Source organism: Sabethes cyaneus, chromosome 3, assembly GCF_943734655.1.
Source record: "Sabethes cyaneus chromosome 3, idSabCyanKW18_F2, whole genome shotgun sequence".
NCBI classification, from domain to species: domain Eukaryota; kingdom Metazoa; phylum Arthropoda; class Insecta; order Diptera; family Culicidae; genus Sabethes; species Sabethes cyaneus.
Window position 1 is genome coordinate 155,230,673 of NC_071355.1, and position 16,229 is coordinate 155,246,901.

At 41.0% G+C, this 16,229-nt stretch overlaps 1 protein-coding gene across 1 annotated transcript; it reads left to right on the top strand.

The window, feature by feature from the left end:
* The first annotated feature begins 2,421 nt into the window (after positions 1 to 2,421).
* LOC128739211 (UPF0430 protein CG31712) lies at positions 2,422 to 6,914 on the top strand. Its single transcript, XM_053834649.1, has 5 exons — positions 2,422 to 2,661; positions 3,307 to 3,454; positions 3,517 to 3,717; positions 5,458 to 5,541; positions 5,609 to 6,914. Exons 1-5 carry the CDS (start codon positions 2,516 to 2,518, stop codon positions 5,765 to 5,767), a joined length of 738 nt encoding a protein of 245 aa, XP_053690624.1. The 5' UTR covers positions 2,422 to 2,515; the 3' UTR covers positions 5,768 to 6,914.
* Positions 6,915 to 16,229: the final 9,315 nt, after the last annotated feature.

Consider the following 16,229-nt stretch of genomic DNA (forward strand, 5'->3'; position numbering starts at 1 on the left):
AGCCCGCCTGATACTGCCCTACGAAATCTCTTGCTATTGGGGATAGACGACGCAACCAAATCTGGGAGAACACCTTGTTAGGCGACGTTGACCAGCGTAATGCCGCGGTGGTTACAGCAGTCTAGCCGGTCGCCCTATTTGTAGATGGGACAGACTACGCCTTCCATCCACTCCTCCGGTAGTTTCTCTTCTTCCCAAATCCTTGAAATCAGCCAGTGAAGTGACGGACTAGCTGTTCTTGGCCATTTTTGAAGAGTTCTGCCGGGAGTCGGTCCTTTCCGGCAGCTCTGTTATTCTTCAGCAGACCATTTTCTCGTCGGATCTCTTCGAGATCGGGAGCCGGTACGCTGTTGTCGATTGTAGGTACTCCGAGGTTAACTTCCATTGCGTCTCCTGCTACTATATCGCCGTTGAGGTGTTCATCGAAGAACTGCTTCCACCTGTCGACCACCTGGCGCTCGTTTGTGATGAGATCCCCTCCCCCGTCCCTACACATGTCAGGATTTGGTGTGTGGACCTTGCGAGTTTGGTTCATCTTCTCGTGAAACTTGCGGGTGTCTTTAGCCCGGAATAGTTGTTCTAACTTCTCATGATCTCTGTTCTCCTTCTGGCGCTTTTTCCTCCTCAGGATCGTGGTCAACTCATTTCTCGCTCATCTATCGCTTCTTGGCATTCCCCGTCAAACCAATCATTTCGTGCACTCGAGGTTTCCACACCTAGCACCGCGGTTGCGGCCTCGTTGACGGCCGAGCGTATCCTACTCCATCCGTTTTCGAGGGTCGAAGCATCTAGCTCCACAGAGGAAGGCGGAGCTTCATCCAGTACGCGCGCGTAGTTTTCGGCAGTTCGCGGGTTGTTTTGTTGCAGAATGTTTAGCCGAGGAGGGCGACTTTGTCACGAGGTATAAACCGTCGATAGTTTTGAGCGCACATGTACTGCTACTAGGTAGTGGTCCGAGTCAATATCCGCCCTCTGTAGGGAGCGTACCGCAAAATTGAGCCGCAAAATTGATGCATTGCTGGCCGTTATCGTTCGTGTCGGTGTGCAGGCTATGGGGCCCGATCACAGGTCTATACATTGCTTCCCTACCGATTTGGGCGTTCATATCACCGATGACGATCTTGATGTCCCGTGGTGAGCAGCTGTCGTACGTTGCCTCCAGCTGCGCATAGAATCCTTCCTTCCGGTCGTCGGGTCTACCTTCGTGTGGGCAATGCACGTTTATGATAGTGTAGTTGAAGAAACCGTCTTTTATCCTCCACACACACATCCTCTCGTTAATTGCTTTCCAGTCCATTACGCGATCCTGCATTTTGCCCAACACTACGAAGCCCGTTCCCAGCTCGTTGGTCGCTCTACCACTCTGGAAAAATCGGTCTCTGCCGCCACGGATCCTCCACACCTTCTCGCCTTCGCAAACAGATTTCTTAACTCTTGTTGTAAGTTTTTTGGTTTAGATAGGTAGCCGTACTAGGGCTTATGCTACCGAGTCTCGTGACGGGGCTGCCATCTTGCAGTGTCGAGACACACTGTGCCTCCTCCCCTGTTGGTATACGACCTTAGTTTCCACTGGGGTTGGTTACCCGACCTCCGCTAAGGTTGCTCGTATTCCAGCTGGTACCACGTGGAGGTAGGGGTAAGAGTTGCTAGATAAGAGGCTAGGGACCACAATGGGGTCTGTTTTACGCGTTATCCAACCATTAACCAACCACTGGATGAACTTGTTGTTTTGATTTGACGAAAACAAGCGTTTTAAAAACATTTCAAACATGCGCGAATTCTAAACGTCCGGTTTGTAGAAGAGGTAATTGGCTCGGCAGTTTCGACTAAAATGGTCTATTTTAAGTGCTGGAGTGAGGTAAGTTCCATATGAGCTATATTGACAAAACTCATAAGCAAGGGGAAACGCATTAATTTTTTTTGCTTTTTTTTCAATACCGTCTCTATCGTCAATTGTGTATGACGCTTGATCGATTTTTATTGAGAACGCATTCATACCAGCGGGGTACGGATTAAAACTGTTCAGATTAAAGCGGGGTACGCTGCTGAAAAGAAAACAACTCAAGAAAAAATCTTGCTATTTACCGAAGAAATTTTGACAACTCCAATGCAGCAACCACCTATCATTTTTTTGTGGTAATAATTGCGCCGGATATTATTCCGTTCGGAAAAGTGACGTTTTAATTCACTTGCGTGTAATACTGCGGCATCTGGACAACAACTGCGGCAACAAGGATTACAACATAAAAGATGTAATCTTCCCTTACTAAACATTCCTAAAACCCCTTGGACGTCAGTTTATGACAGTTTCAATTTATTTACTTGAAAAGTAAATTAGCGTGTAGATGTTGCTCATGCTTTTCACATTTGCTGGCATCACTGCAGCTGCTGTCAAAATCAATTTTTCACGTAGCCATAATCTACAGCTAGCTTGATTGTGTGAAAAATTCTATTTCAAATTATATTTTATTTTTGCACTTAAAACATCAAATCGAGTGAAAACTAAGTGTTTAATATGGGCCGTTCCCGTTCCCGCAGCCGAACACCAAAAAAGCACAAAAGCAAGCACCACAAACGAAGCAAATCCCGTTCGTCCTCCCATAGCAAACATGAATCGCATCGCAGTTATGACAAATACAAGGAACACAGCTCCAAATCAAGGTAAAAATATGCATTTTCTGTCTGCTTGAACGCTGCTTAATTTTTAAATATTCTAACCAATGTTATATTTATTTGTCCAAACAAGAAAAAATATTCTATGCTAAATTTTCATATTTTTCGACCGATCGATATATCACTTGCCGAAAAATTGTGTATTATTTAGTATATAGATTTTGAATGAATGTGAGAAGGATAAAACGGGGAGTGGCGTATGTCGCCGAACGAATGTCCCATTTTTGCAGGAGCAGGAGCAATGGCCCCCACAGCAGGAAGTGCTCTGAAGAAACGAAGAAACTGCGTCTTACTGTGGCCGAAAACGAGAGTAGGTAGCCTTGAAACCACTTCATTTTTTCCACATAGAATTATTTGAGGTTAGGAGAGGCAACAGAAAAATAAAGATGACACGACGTTTACGGTGAAACAGGGTAAAACGGCAATCATAACAAACCATTACAATCTTCGGTTAACGTTTGTTTACTCTTTCGTTTGAAATTTTTGCAATTTAATATTGAAATTTATTGTTTAAGGCTTACCGGAACGGATGTTCTGTGGTCTTTTTTCTGTGAAATCTACAAACAAGTTTAACGTTTTTTGTTTTTCTCCTGTTTACAAATCCTACTCTTGGGGGATTTGCAACAATTATAGGAAGCGCTCGTTGTCTGGTTCGTCCGATAGCAGCATCGAAGAACGTCATCACCATCGCAAGAAGAGTTCCAAGAGTCGCAAGTTGACTGAAGTCGAGCGACTGGCAGAAATGGAGCGACAGCGGCGGCAAAAGGAGGCCGAACAAAAGGTTAGTATCTACTCTGGTGAAATCTCTGTTATTTGATAACTAATTGGTAATAAATTTTGCAGATGATTGAGGAAGAGGCCGCAAAACGAATTGAACTGCTAGTTAAAAAGCGCGTAGAGGAAGAGTTAGAAAAGCGCAAGGACGAAATCGAGACTGAGGTGCAGCGACGTGTCGAGGCTGCCAAGAAGCAGATGGAGCAGGAAATGATGCTAGAGCTGGAAAAACGACGGGAACAAGCGCGCGAAGAAGAACGCCGTAGGGAGGTAAGAACTTGCTTTAGGAGTTGCTTGTGCCTGTTTGTCTAGGCTGCCAGCGTTACCCTCGATCTTCTCGTTTTCGATGGCACATTTTGATCGGTCTTGGACTGACAGAATTGCACACGAATGTTTTTCGGCTCCCGTGGCATATGTTCGACTGTGCCGGGTTGCATGAATGGCTTTGATAATGATGCTAATTTCATCTAGCGGCACGCTCAATATCTGTGTTACGATTTTTTACAATTATATACGAACGAACTATCAATCGTTGAGTTGATATGCTAGCCTGAGCCTGATTTTTGTAAGTGCTGTTTTGTCATTTTAGTCTGGAAAAATTAATTCTTTTCCTGAAGGGTAACTATGCAAATAATAAGTGGCATATATTCCAAAGCGTTTGTCTGGAGCAATAAAATCGTTTCAGTTTAGAGAAACTTTTCGAGGCTTTTAAAAAAAATTTAGTATGTCATATTTTTGGATGATTGGCGATAAAGCACTTTTACGTTTTTTTGAGAGTCAGTGACAAATTACTTAAACAAGTGTAATAATCACTAATTTTTGAACTTGTATAATAGTTTTCAATATTCTCTGGTAACATAATTCAAATTAAAATTTTCAGTGGGACAGCTTAATAAGTTTGCATTTCAAATTGGGAACGGCTTTTTCAATTGCAACGATTAATAGTTCATGGTTATTGAATCACACTTCTATATTACAAACCAATTGAATTTATTCAGTTGAATGTTCGGGTATCAGCCATGACAGGCACATATTGTTAATCTCTATAAATCAGCAAAGTACATTCCAAATTCAACTATTAAAATAACACGTGATCATAATATAGCCGAACCAACGGTAGATTGTTTGGTCACATCGCTAATAGTTTGGCGCATGTGAATCTACGCTCGTGGTCAGCGAAATCTGTCGACCTTCTCTTTTCCCCATAGCAAACACTTTTCAGGTATTATCACTCAAACTGTACTTTTTTCAATGCAAAAGAAGTATAAAAGTGTAAGAGATAAACGATCCAAGCGTAAACGCGACTCACACGCACACAAATTTGCATCCGCGCCTCGAATGAAATCAACGCTGACGAACCTCCTCAGAAGGATGTCCAATGTGTAACGAGACGAACGGAATCGACGGACCAACGTGTACTACGGAAACACCGCAAGGGAACTCAACGGAGCAAACCTTCCAGGCGGGAGCAGTGTGTGTGCGTGGAGAAGTTTTTTCGTCTGTGTAAATATTGTTCTTTCAATTTAGTTATATCCGTCCTTTCTAACTTATTAAAAGTAGTGCTTTAATGTTCAACGCTTATTTCGAACACAATGACGCTCCGTCTTGTAAGCTGTGCTTATGGATAATTTACTAAAACGCTGGCAGAATTGGAATTGAACGTGAGTGAGGTCAAAACATTCCTCCACCGAACTTCGCCAGTCGTGTGTCGTCATTTCTTTCAATTGAACATCTGTTTGCTACTGCACAGTGGAACACTTATGATTACCAGCTCAGTTTTTGTGATAAAAAAATAAAATAAAAAACACAAGAGAGACTATATTCTGTTCTACTACTACCTCTACTACTGCAGACGCACTCCAAACTTTGAACGACCGTAAGATAGAAATTGAATATATGACTGGAACGTTCTATGGTTCCGCCCAAAACCATCACAGTCGTCATCGGCAGAATGCGTCTGCTGCTAGTGGCCTAACGTTAGTTCTGATACAAGTGTTTTCTCTCCTTCAGGAGGAAGAGCTTAAAAAGCGACAGGAGCTCGAAAATATTATCGCGGAAAACAATCGGAAAATCGAGGAAGCCCAAAGGAAATTGGTAAGTTGCTTCAGCGGTTCTGTAAGTATTACTATTTGTTACATACGTTTCATTTGTTTAATTTTAGGCTGAAGACCGATTGGCGATAATAGAAGAGCAAAGAAAAATGGACGAAGAGCGCCAAAAAATGCGCAAAGAACAAGAAAAACGCGTCAAAGAGGAACAGAAAATGATACTGGGCAAGAACAATTCTCGGCCCAAGTTATCTTTCTCGTTGAAACCATGAAAACGCGATGTGTATAGTAGTGTGGACGTTAATGGAAGCAGCCCACATGACTGCAACGTAAGAAACAATCACACGTTGTTGTGTGTTCCAATACTGTACAGTGATTAGGTAATCATCGTGCCCATCAATGAGTACGAAAATTCGCTTATTTCAACAGTGTGTCGATTAGTATACACTAGTTCTAAGGTTCACTTCTAGCTAGTACCTATTACAGTAATGAATGATCATGTTTGTAAATCACGCATCGTGATGATCAGGTAATCTGCTGCTGCCATCAGCGGGCTGATTCCATGTTCTTCCTCGCTTGCTAGGAATGTCCTATGTTCTTGATTTTAACAATTCTAGTTGTGATAACGCTATTGTTAAAGATGTTACCATAGATCCTATGCGAACTGATACTCCCTAAAAGACTGCATGCATGGCTTATCTTTAACGGTAGCGTGTCGCATTTACAAGTGTATAGAACCAATTTCAAAGTGTTTTTGTTAGATGATTCGAATCGAGTCGTCCAAAAAAAGAAATTATTTTGATAAAGTCATTAGGTTGTGTCGGTATCGAATGAATAAAATTTAAAAGTTTTCAAATCAATTAATAACCGTGTCCGTATCTAGATAACCATTCTATTGTACTGGGAAGCACAATTCGCATATAAAAAAACCTATTGTTCGAAAATAGTAAACTGTTTTGATTGGCTGTCGATTTATTTTATTCCAAACCGCAACAAAAACATTCGTTTCCCAAAATTAACAAACAGTAAAACAACGATAATGTAAAATTACCTTTAGCTGAAATTGGTTGTTCATGTAATCGTTTTTGTCTAATCAACCTGTACCCAAAAGTGAAACTTACCAGATCCAGACTAGTATGTTGCTTCGGCATTGAATAACGCCTCTATAGTACCAGCATGCACTCGTTCGAAAAGAAAGCAATATCCTGCAATAACTCGAAAGCTTCAACGTCGTGCGGAAAACTTTACAACATCAATTTTAACTCACTCTGTCTATGGTGGCTGTATTCCCGCACTTACAAGCATAGCAGGAAGCAACAACATCGAAATAACTCAGCAAACATCCAATAAAACAAACAACAGTAAAAAATAAAAGTTTTCCAATTTTGCAGACTTTGAATAAATGAACATAGTTTGTAATTACCCTCAAAACTGAACCAAGTTTTATTTTTAACCGATGATATTAATAGAAATCCTCTCACTCCACGATCCAATCAGCGTCACATCTAGTCAGGTAGACGGCCCATGCCAGAGTTAGAGCAGGTAAGTTACACGAAAAGCATATCAACCGTTCACAAGTCAAGCCAAATGCTTATGATATAATGTCATTGTTTTTTCGCATGACAAAGTTTCAGTTTTGTTAATTCCGATTCGAGGGAAGTATTTGAACATAGACGAAGTGCCATTTCGTGACTAGTCTCACTTCAAGAAAAGATTTGCACGCGTGATTTGCGATGGTTAGTATAATCAGTGAGTTCAAAATTCTACGTACGATTTACAAATATACATTTTAATAGGTACATATTCTAGCGCAGTGCAATGATTGGTTATGCGGCTGCTTGCATCAGATTGTTGACCATTTTATAAATTCAGAAAACTCTTTTAGTTCTTTAGATTCTTTAGTTTTATTGAGTGAGTTTAATTGATGCTAGAATTTTATGCGTGACTACCAAGGTAACCAATAAGCATTTAAGTCGTCCTAAATGGTACCTACTTAAAAACTGCATTGGCAAAATATACAGCTAATTTACTGCTAATCCTCTTATAGTGCTGCGATGCTTATATGCAGCTGATTACCGACAAGAAGAATTTGAATAGAATTTCGGATGCCAAATTAATGCAAATAGGCTGTTTAAAAACTAATGAACTACAATGTGCAGTATAAAATGCCAGATATGCTAATAAGCATCTGATTTACTGCTCATGTTAATGCTAATGGTATTCGTTACCTGGGTAGGTTATACCTTTCCTTTAAAGCTTCCGGAGCTATCTAAGGAACGTCGTACGGAAACTGAAAAGATATCCAATATCCTTCATGAAAGCATGTCACCGAACAGCGGAAAGACAACATCCTTCTAGCTGGCGCTGATATGCTGACCTCGAGAATGAATTGCCCATCTATTTTTGCTGGCCTCGACATACCCGCTGAAAGTCGTACTTTACGCAATGGTCCTTTTCTGGACGTGTCGCATCGGCGAACCAACTGTAGTTACTGTTACTGTTACTTATACGAGAGTAGTACTGTTTTTTATACGAGTAGCGAAATCTGCTAATCAGACACCTCGAAAGACAACTCAGGTAGTGTGAGGTTGGACCCCCCCTAATGGGGCGTGAGGATCCCGATCCACTAAAGCTCTACTCGAGTATCCAGCCTCAATCCTCCCCTGCACCACCTTATCGGTATTACTTCAGGTAGGGGCTATTGTGCTTAACGCACCGTCTTAGATAACTACTGGACTATGGCAGTTAGGTTGTTTACTCGCCGTTGATCGCCACTCCAGCGGTTTTGTAGCTTAAGTACAATATGGGTAGCAGCCGCATTGACCGCTCCCCAGACACAGTAGCATATGTATCACCGATCTGCCACTTTACTTACTTACTTAAGTGACTTGCTGTCCTTAGTCAAAGCCTGTTGAACAATGTTTCTCTAGTTAACTCGGTTGTGGACTACCGCTCTCCAATTCCTCGGACACCTGGTACTCTCTGCCAGATTTCGCTCCACCTGCTCTTACCATCTTGCTGGCATCTCTTCCCCGTTGTTTGCACCGTCGAATCGCTTTCCCCGCCGCCATGGTTTTCCGCCTGGGCGCCACTCAGGCGTTCATCGAAGTGCTGCTTCCACCTATCGGTCACCTCACGATCGTTCGTCAGAATACTGCCATTCTTATCCCGACACATTTCGGCTCGCGACTCAAAGCCTTTGCGGGAGCCGTTCAGTTTCTAGTAGAACTTTCACCTTTCCTGAGAACGATTCAGCCGTTCCAACTCTGCATATTCATGCTCTTCCAGGTAGCGCTTTTCTTCCGGAAGATTTGGTCTCGCTGCATCTTCGTATGTTTGTGTCTTTCTTCGTTCTGACGTGTGGCACTGCGCATCTTGGCCGCCCGCGCAATCGTCAAACTAATCGTTCTGCTGATTTCGTGCCGCATACTCGATGGAGCTCTCCGCTACACTGCTGATTACTGTTTTGATGATATTCCAACACTTCTCTGCCGGCAGCGCAGCTTCAAGTGAGTACGCGTAGTTCGCGGCGACGTCTGGCTGCTTCAGTCGCGCGAGATCTAACCGAGGCTGGCGTCGGTACCGAATGTTGTTCACAACGGAGAGTTTTAAGCGCATCTTAACCATTACTAAGTAGTGGTCCTGGTCACCGTTAATGCTTCGATAGAATCTGACTTCAATAATGTCTGAGAAGTTCCGACAGTCGATGTGTGATTCTCTCTGATTTGGTGACCTCCAGGTGTATTTGAAATGTCGGGAGTACAACGTGTCTACGCATCACATCTTTATTGATTTCAAAGCAGCATACGATACAATCGATCGAGACAAGCTATGGGAAATAATGCACGAATACGGTTTTCCGGACAAACTGACGCGAGTGATCATAGCTACATTGGATCGAGTGATGTATTTCGTACGCATCTCGAGTCCCTTCGAGACGCGGTGAGGGTTGAGACAAGGTGGCGGTTTATCCTGCATGCTGTTCAACATCGCTCTTGAGGTTGTGATCCGACGAGCGGGCATCGAAACGAGAGGCACGATTTATACCAAGGGTAGCCAACTTCTAGGCTTTGCAGATGACTTCGATATCATAGCCAGGAACAAACGCGCGTCTCCCACGGACGGTACCCGTTGACGGCGACGAACTAGAAGTGGTAAAGGAGTTCGTGTATTTGGGATCGCAGGTGACCGCGGACAACAACACTAGTAAGGAGATCCAGCGGCGCATCCAAGCGGGAAATCGGGCCCTTCGTAAAACGCTACGATCAGAAAGCGTACGCCGCCGCACGAAGCTAACAATGCACAAAACTCTTATTAGACCGGTAGTTCATTATGGACTTGAAGCCGTGATGCTGCTCACGGAGGACATACGCACCCTTGCCGTGTTCGAGCGAAAAGTGCTGCGGACGATATTTGGCGGAGTACAAACTGAAAGCGGAGAGTGGCAGAGGTGTATGAATCACGAGCTACAGGCACTGCTTGGGGAGACTCCTAGCGTACATCTAGCGAAAATTAGCAGGCTACGGTGGACCGGACACTTTGTAAGGATGCCGGACGACGGTGCGACGAAAATAGTCCTTTTCAACAACCCCACCGGTACCAGGAACAGGGGGGCCCAACGTGCATGGCTCGACCAGGTCGAAAGCGATTTGCGACTTCTGAGACGACTAGGAAATTGGCGACGAGTGGCCCAAGACCGAGTCGAATGGAGGCGAGTGCTTGAAACAGCACGAGCCACCCCGGCTCTATACTGCTGAAGAAGAAGAAGAAGGTGTATATATATAGGAGTCTGTGCTGAAAGAAGGTATCTACTTTTTCGCGCGGGTGATGGTGGCTAGTGGGTACACTTTTCGACAATGTTTATTTGCTTTTGGGAACTCCGCTCACGTATTCTTGAAAGTTCTACATCAACAATCAAGGGAGGAAATTTCAACCTGAAGTGAATAAAGTTCCCAAAGGCATGCTAACGTTTTCCGAAAGTTGTACCCACTAGCCGCCATTATGCACGTGAAAAGGTGGATTACATACGGCCATGCTCTTAGAGGCGACAAATATACGGGGTGTTAGCTGTTAGGTAGCTTAGTGCAGATATTTCGGGGGGAGATAGAGGACCACATTTAACGATAAAAATCCTTCTACGCACATGGTCAAATTTCAATCGTTACAAAGTTATTAAACATTTTTAGTTTTCGGTTCTGATTGCTTCAGATTAGCTCTAGTACGATAAGTATGTTAGCTAGCTCAATCTTGTTGCTTTCATTCGAAAGCTGAGAAAATTTTACATTTAGAATTGCCGTTAAACTTCCTACTTCATGAACTGTAGAAACTTTTCAAAAGTAAAAAGCTTTGAAATAAGTGTTTTTCAAGGCGTTTTCATTAAATTTCTCCTAAAAAGGTGTGATAAAGTACCAATTTGAAGCTTTGATTTCGTTCTACAATTAGTTTTTTTACGTGAAACGCCTGTCTGTATTAGTTTCGTTGTAATTTCATTTCAAACGTATGGTTTTGGGCTTGGTTTTGGGTGTTGAATCAGTATCTGAAAACTTCACGAACTCATACATCACGCATAGCGCACTAGATCACCGCACGCGACAGACACGGTTAGATGCATATGGAAAACAATAACGAAACTGGTTTCTCGGGTTCCTTTGGGACGGTTTTGAAAACGTTTGCAGTATTAAAATGTATTCTCCGGAATGACTCGCGGACATTCACCTTTGTTATGGCTTCGCCAATTGTGTAGTAACGACAGCCCAGCAGGAGTATGGTTGTAGATTTTCTAATCATCGGCTATCTAATGCAAGGAAGTGAACACAAATCCAGAAGTGTTCGTGTTGTTACACAATGATTTTATTTCAGGGACATCTACGACAACGCAGCGTCACTTCCGAGAAGGAACGTTGTTATCAATAGGGCTTCGAGGGGAGCATCATCAGCACGTGGCGTCAGCAATTGACCATAAAGGTAAATTGCGGTACAGCCCCATTTCACCCTGGAGGTGTGAAGCGTGCTGAACCGGGTGAAAATGCCTCCTTTCTACACTGTAAGCTGCTGCTTACGAATAAACCTAAGCGGCTTGAGTTTTACAAGATTATGTAGCAAAAGTGGAGGTGAACCATACGAAAAACATTGTTTTTCATACGTGTCAGATTGTGTTCCTCGTATGCGGTAATTTAGTATGCTATGCGTGAAGTATTAATTCTTGCAGTTTTCAGCAGTGTTGCCACATGTTCATCTGTACTGGAAGGTAAAAAAATCTTTTTCATCTGTACTTTTGCTTTCAAAAATCTGTACCAAAATCTGTACCACAAAGTTTGTTTGTTACATAGGAAAACCTGGTTTATTTACTTTAAAAAATATAAAAATCGCAAATTTCTTATTTCTATGATGATATTTGTACATATTCTTGCTAACCTTAAGGACAGACACGTTTTGTTTTGCTTGCGTTCATGTCAAGAGGTGCTCCTCTATTGATTTCCAGTAACAAAACTGAAATAAAAAAAATAGTTTTTGACACCCAAAAAAATCTGTACCCATCTGTACTTTATGACAAAAATCTGTAATCTGTACCGTACAGAATCTGTACCAAAAAAATCGGAAAAATCTGTACTTTTACAGATAAATCTGTACATGTGGCAACACTGGTTTTCAGATACTAATTCAACACCTAAGGCGATACGTTTAAAATTAAATTGCAACGAAACTAAAAAAGATTTGACGTTTTACGTCAAAGAACGAATAGAAAAACGGTAACAAAGCGTTTTAAATTGGCGAATAAAAGCAATCGGTTTTATCACACCTTTTTATGAGAAATTCGATAAAAACGTTTGGCCAAACGCCAAATTTAAGGAATAAAAGATTTAAGACTAATTTCAGTTCAAAATTTTCTCAGCTTTCGAATGAAAGTAACGGAATTGAGCTAGCTGGCATAGTTTTTGTATCAGAGCTCAATTGTAGAACCATCGTTTCAAAAAAAAATATTAATATATATGTATGACCGCATTTCAAGGTCAAGACTAAAAACTTGAGATTAGTCTATTACATAGGAACGGGGCCTACCCTCGAAAACCCGCGCCGAGAAACGCGGCTAACACACGCTGACAGACGAACAACGTCACGTGCAGTACCTTGCAACTCGTAAGGGCCGGCATAGTGTCGTCGTCCTGAAAGTAAACAGTAGTTAGATTAAAACTTCTCGCTCGGTGGTAATCTGCAATTGATGTAGGAAGCGGCACAATATGTATCGATAACCCAACCAAAACGCGTCGCTATTCTTGAGAAGTGGATTTTGCGGTCTCGTTTTGTCCAGCGCCTCTATGCTTCAAAGGTACAAGTACCAGCGAACCACATGCCCTGGCGAGTGTTGTGGGTTCGAATCCGGTTATAATCTCAGATTACAGCTTGGTTCGACTCATGCACCTTCCAGCATTGGACAAAAGATAGGAGTCAAAATGACTACTTGTCAAGCATAGCTACCAATCCCTTCCTTTCAGCTCTTCCCCTCCTTCACCAAAAAAATTTTCATTTCTTTCCCCTACCGTCCCTTCATCAATTGTAGAACCATCGTTTCAAAAAAAATATTAATATATATGTATGACCGCATTTCAAGGTCAAGACTAAAAACTTGAGATTAGTCTATATGCACTAAGCTACCTAACACCCTGTATTTATATTTAAATTTATACTTATAAAATTGGATTTCTGTCTGTTTGTCTGTCCGTATGTTCCTTATAGACTCGGAAACTAGTGAACGATCGGCGTGAAAATTTGCATGCAGGGGTTTTTGGGGCCAGGGAAGGTTCTTATGATAGTTAGAGGCCCTTACCCCTCCTAAGAGGGGGGCGGGGCTCCCATACAAATGAAATACAAGTTTCCTCATATCTCGAGAACTAATCAAGCAAATGGAACCAAATTTGGCATGCGGGGGTTTTTGAAAGCAAGATTTTTTTTGATGAATTAGGACTCCTCCCTTGCTTAGGAGGGGGCTCCCATACAAATGAAATACAAATTTCCTCGTAACTTGAGAACTAATCAAGCAAATGGAATTAAATTTGGCATGTGGGGGTTTTAGGAGGCAGAAATTTATGTTATGATGGTTACCCTTACCCCTGTGGTAGTGGGATAAGGACTCTCATACAAATAAAACAGAAATTTTGCTGGCATCTCTTGAGCCGGTGAGAGGGCCATGGTCAGTCTGTGTTAAAGTTGAGCCAGCATGAGGGCCATGGACAACGTATGTTAAGATTAATCCGGTGAGAGGGCCATGGCCAAATCCGTGTTGAAGTTGAGCCGGCGTGAGGGCCGTGACCAATGTGCATTATGATTGAGTTGAGAAAAGCCCATAGCTAACATTTGTTAGGGTTAAGTCGAAAAAAGCACAAAGACAACACTTATCAAGATAGTGTCGGGATGGATCTAAGGCCAGTGTAATGAAAACACTAAAACGTTGGATATGTAGAATATGACCATTGACTTATGGAAGACATGGTTCAGAGATTTAAAATATAAATGACAAGGTATGGTCGTCACATTACAAAACTAAGCGATTTCTCTATAGGCTATGTATAAGAGTTAATAAATTTCAATATAACAAACAAGAATAATTCGAAGACTGTATCAACAATGTAGGGGAGAGTAGCCAACAGTGAGACAACAGGAACAGTGAGACATCGGGAATACAGTCAACCAAAAAAGTATTCGGACAGCAGCGCATAAAATTTTCTTTTAGTAATTTTGCACAGTATTTTTGCAAAGAATGGTAACACATATTTTTTAAAATAATGTTTAACTAAAGCATATTTAGATGCACAACAAAAATTCGGGGAAAAGCTTTCCGTTTTGAAGATAGGGTACATATAGTTTGAATTCCTCAAAAATGCAGCCAAAAAAGTATTCGGACAGTTAACTATTAGTTGAAACAAATGTCCTTTCTCGCTCATCTACTACCTCATAGGACCATTTACAATCTTGAAGACCTGTTTTAATCTGTTTGGGATAAAATTAACAATTTTTCAAATATCCCTCTGTGAATTGCTGACCATTTTTTTACAAGAGCTCGGTTTAAGTCATTGTGATAAGAAATCGAATGATTTCTCATTTAGAAATAAAATTATCTAAAAAGATGTTCAAAAGGGTTCAAATCTAGACTGAATGCTGATGTTTCGATAGCTCTAGGACAATTGTATGGTGCCTACCGCTTACAATTATCGACAGTATGTTTAGTTTCAACATCCCGGTACAATATGTATGTACCGCACAATTACAATTTTGCTTTAATTTCACCTAAAATTGTTCAGATAATTGAGTTTACACTTAGTTCTATCCAAAAATATATATCTTTGCTACCTCGGAGATTTCCAAGCATCCCAACAAGGTATGACACTAACCGCATTGCTCGTTTACTTGCTGACGAGTGATTTTTCGCTTGTAACCCTTCTCTTTTAGTTATTCTTGCATAAGGGTTGTTGATGTCATACCTTGTTGGGGTGCTTGGAAAGCTCCGAGGCACCAAAGATATATATTTTTGGATAGAACTAAATGTAAACTCAACTATCTGGATAATTTTAGGTGAAATTAAAGCAAAATTGTAATTGTGTGGTACATACATATTGTACCGGGATGTTGAATCTAAACATACTGTCGATAATTGTAAGCGGTAGGCACCATACAATTGTCCTAGAGCTATCGAAACATCAGCATTCAGTCTAGATTTGAACCCTTTTGAACATCTTTTTAGATAATTTTATTTCTAAATGAGAAATCATTCGATTTCTTATCACAATGACTTAAACCGAGCTCTTGTAAAAAAATGGTCAGCAATTCACAGATGCTGTCCGAATACTTTTTTGGTTGACTGTAGTTTCGCCATACAACGTACAAGATCCATGATATTTTCCTGCAAAGTAAAGTTTGTGAATCTATATCACATAATACAGTTTGAGAAAAATTTATTAATTTTTAAGTATATTTTTCAACAAAAGTCGTTTTTGGGGGGGTCAAAGTAAATTTTATTGCGAACATTTTCAGGTGATTTTTAACGGCAAATCGCCTAACTAATCCAAATTAAAGTTACTATATGGCATCTCATAGGAATGAGAGATAAAAAAAAATAAGACCATCGAATTGTTTGCTAACACCACTATCTCACTATTTCTTATAAAACATTCCTATTGGGAACAGTGAGACAAACAGATGTGGGTAATCTTCAAAAAAAAATTTTGAGTTGAATTGTAAACCAATCCATATAAGTTGATTGTAAATGAGTTCTGAAGTGCAAGTTGAAGGTCAGATAACCAGGATTTGACCTTTATATGAATATAAATGTAGATGTGAGAAAAATCGGAATTTTCAATACTGCACAACAATAATGTATCCTTTACGCACAAAATAAACAGTACGACTTCTAAACTATTCTTTGTTACCAAAAAATATTGTTTATGTTAATTCTAATATGTGTCTCAGTATTCAATACTCGTTGTCTCACTCTTCCCACCTACTGGGGAACAGTGAGCCAAAAAGACACCTTCACATTTGCGTTTGTAACTATTTTATCTTTTAACCAAACGGGCTGAAACATTTTTTTTAGACAACTAGAAGGATATACCTTTCAAATGGATTGAAGACCTCGTTGGTAACTATCACCAAAAAATTTTTAAAATTTTTGGAAAAAAAGTGTCTCACTGTAGACGTCTCTCCCCTAAATAATCTATAATGGAAATAAAATAATATATATTG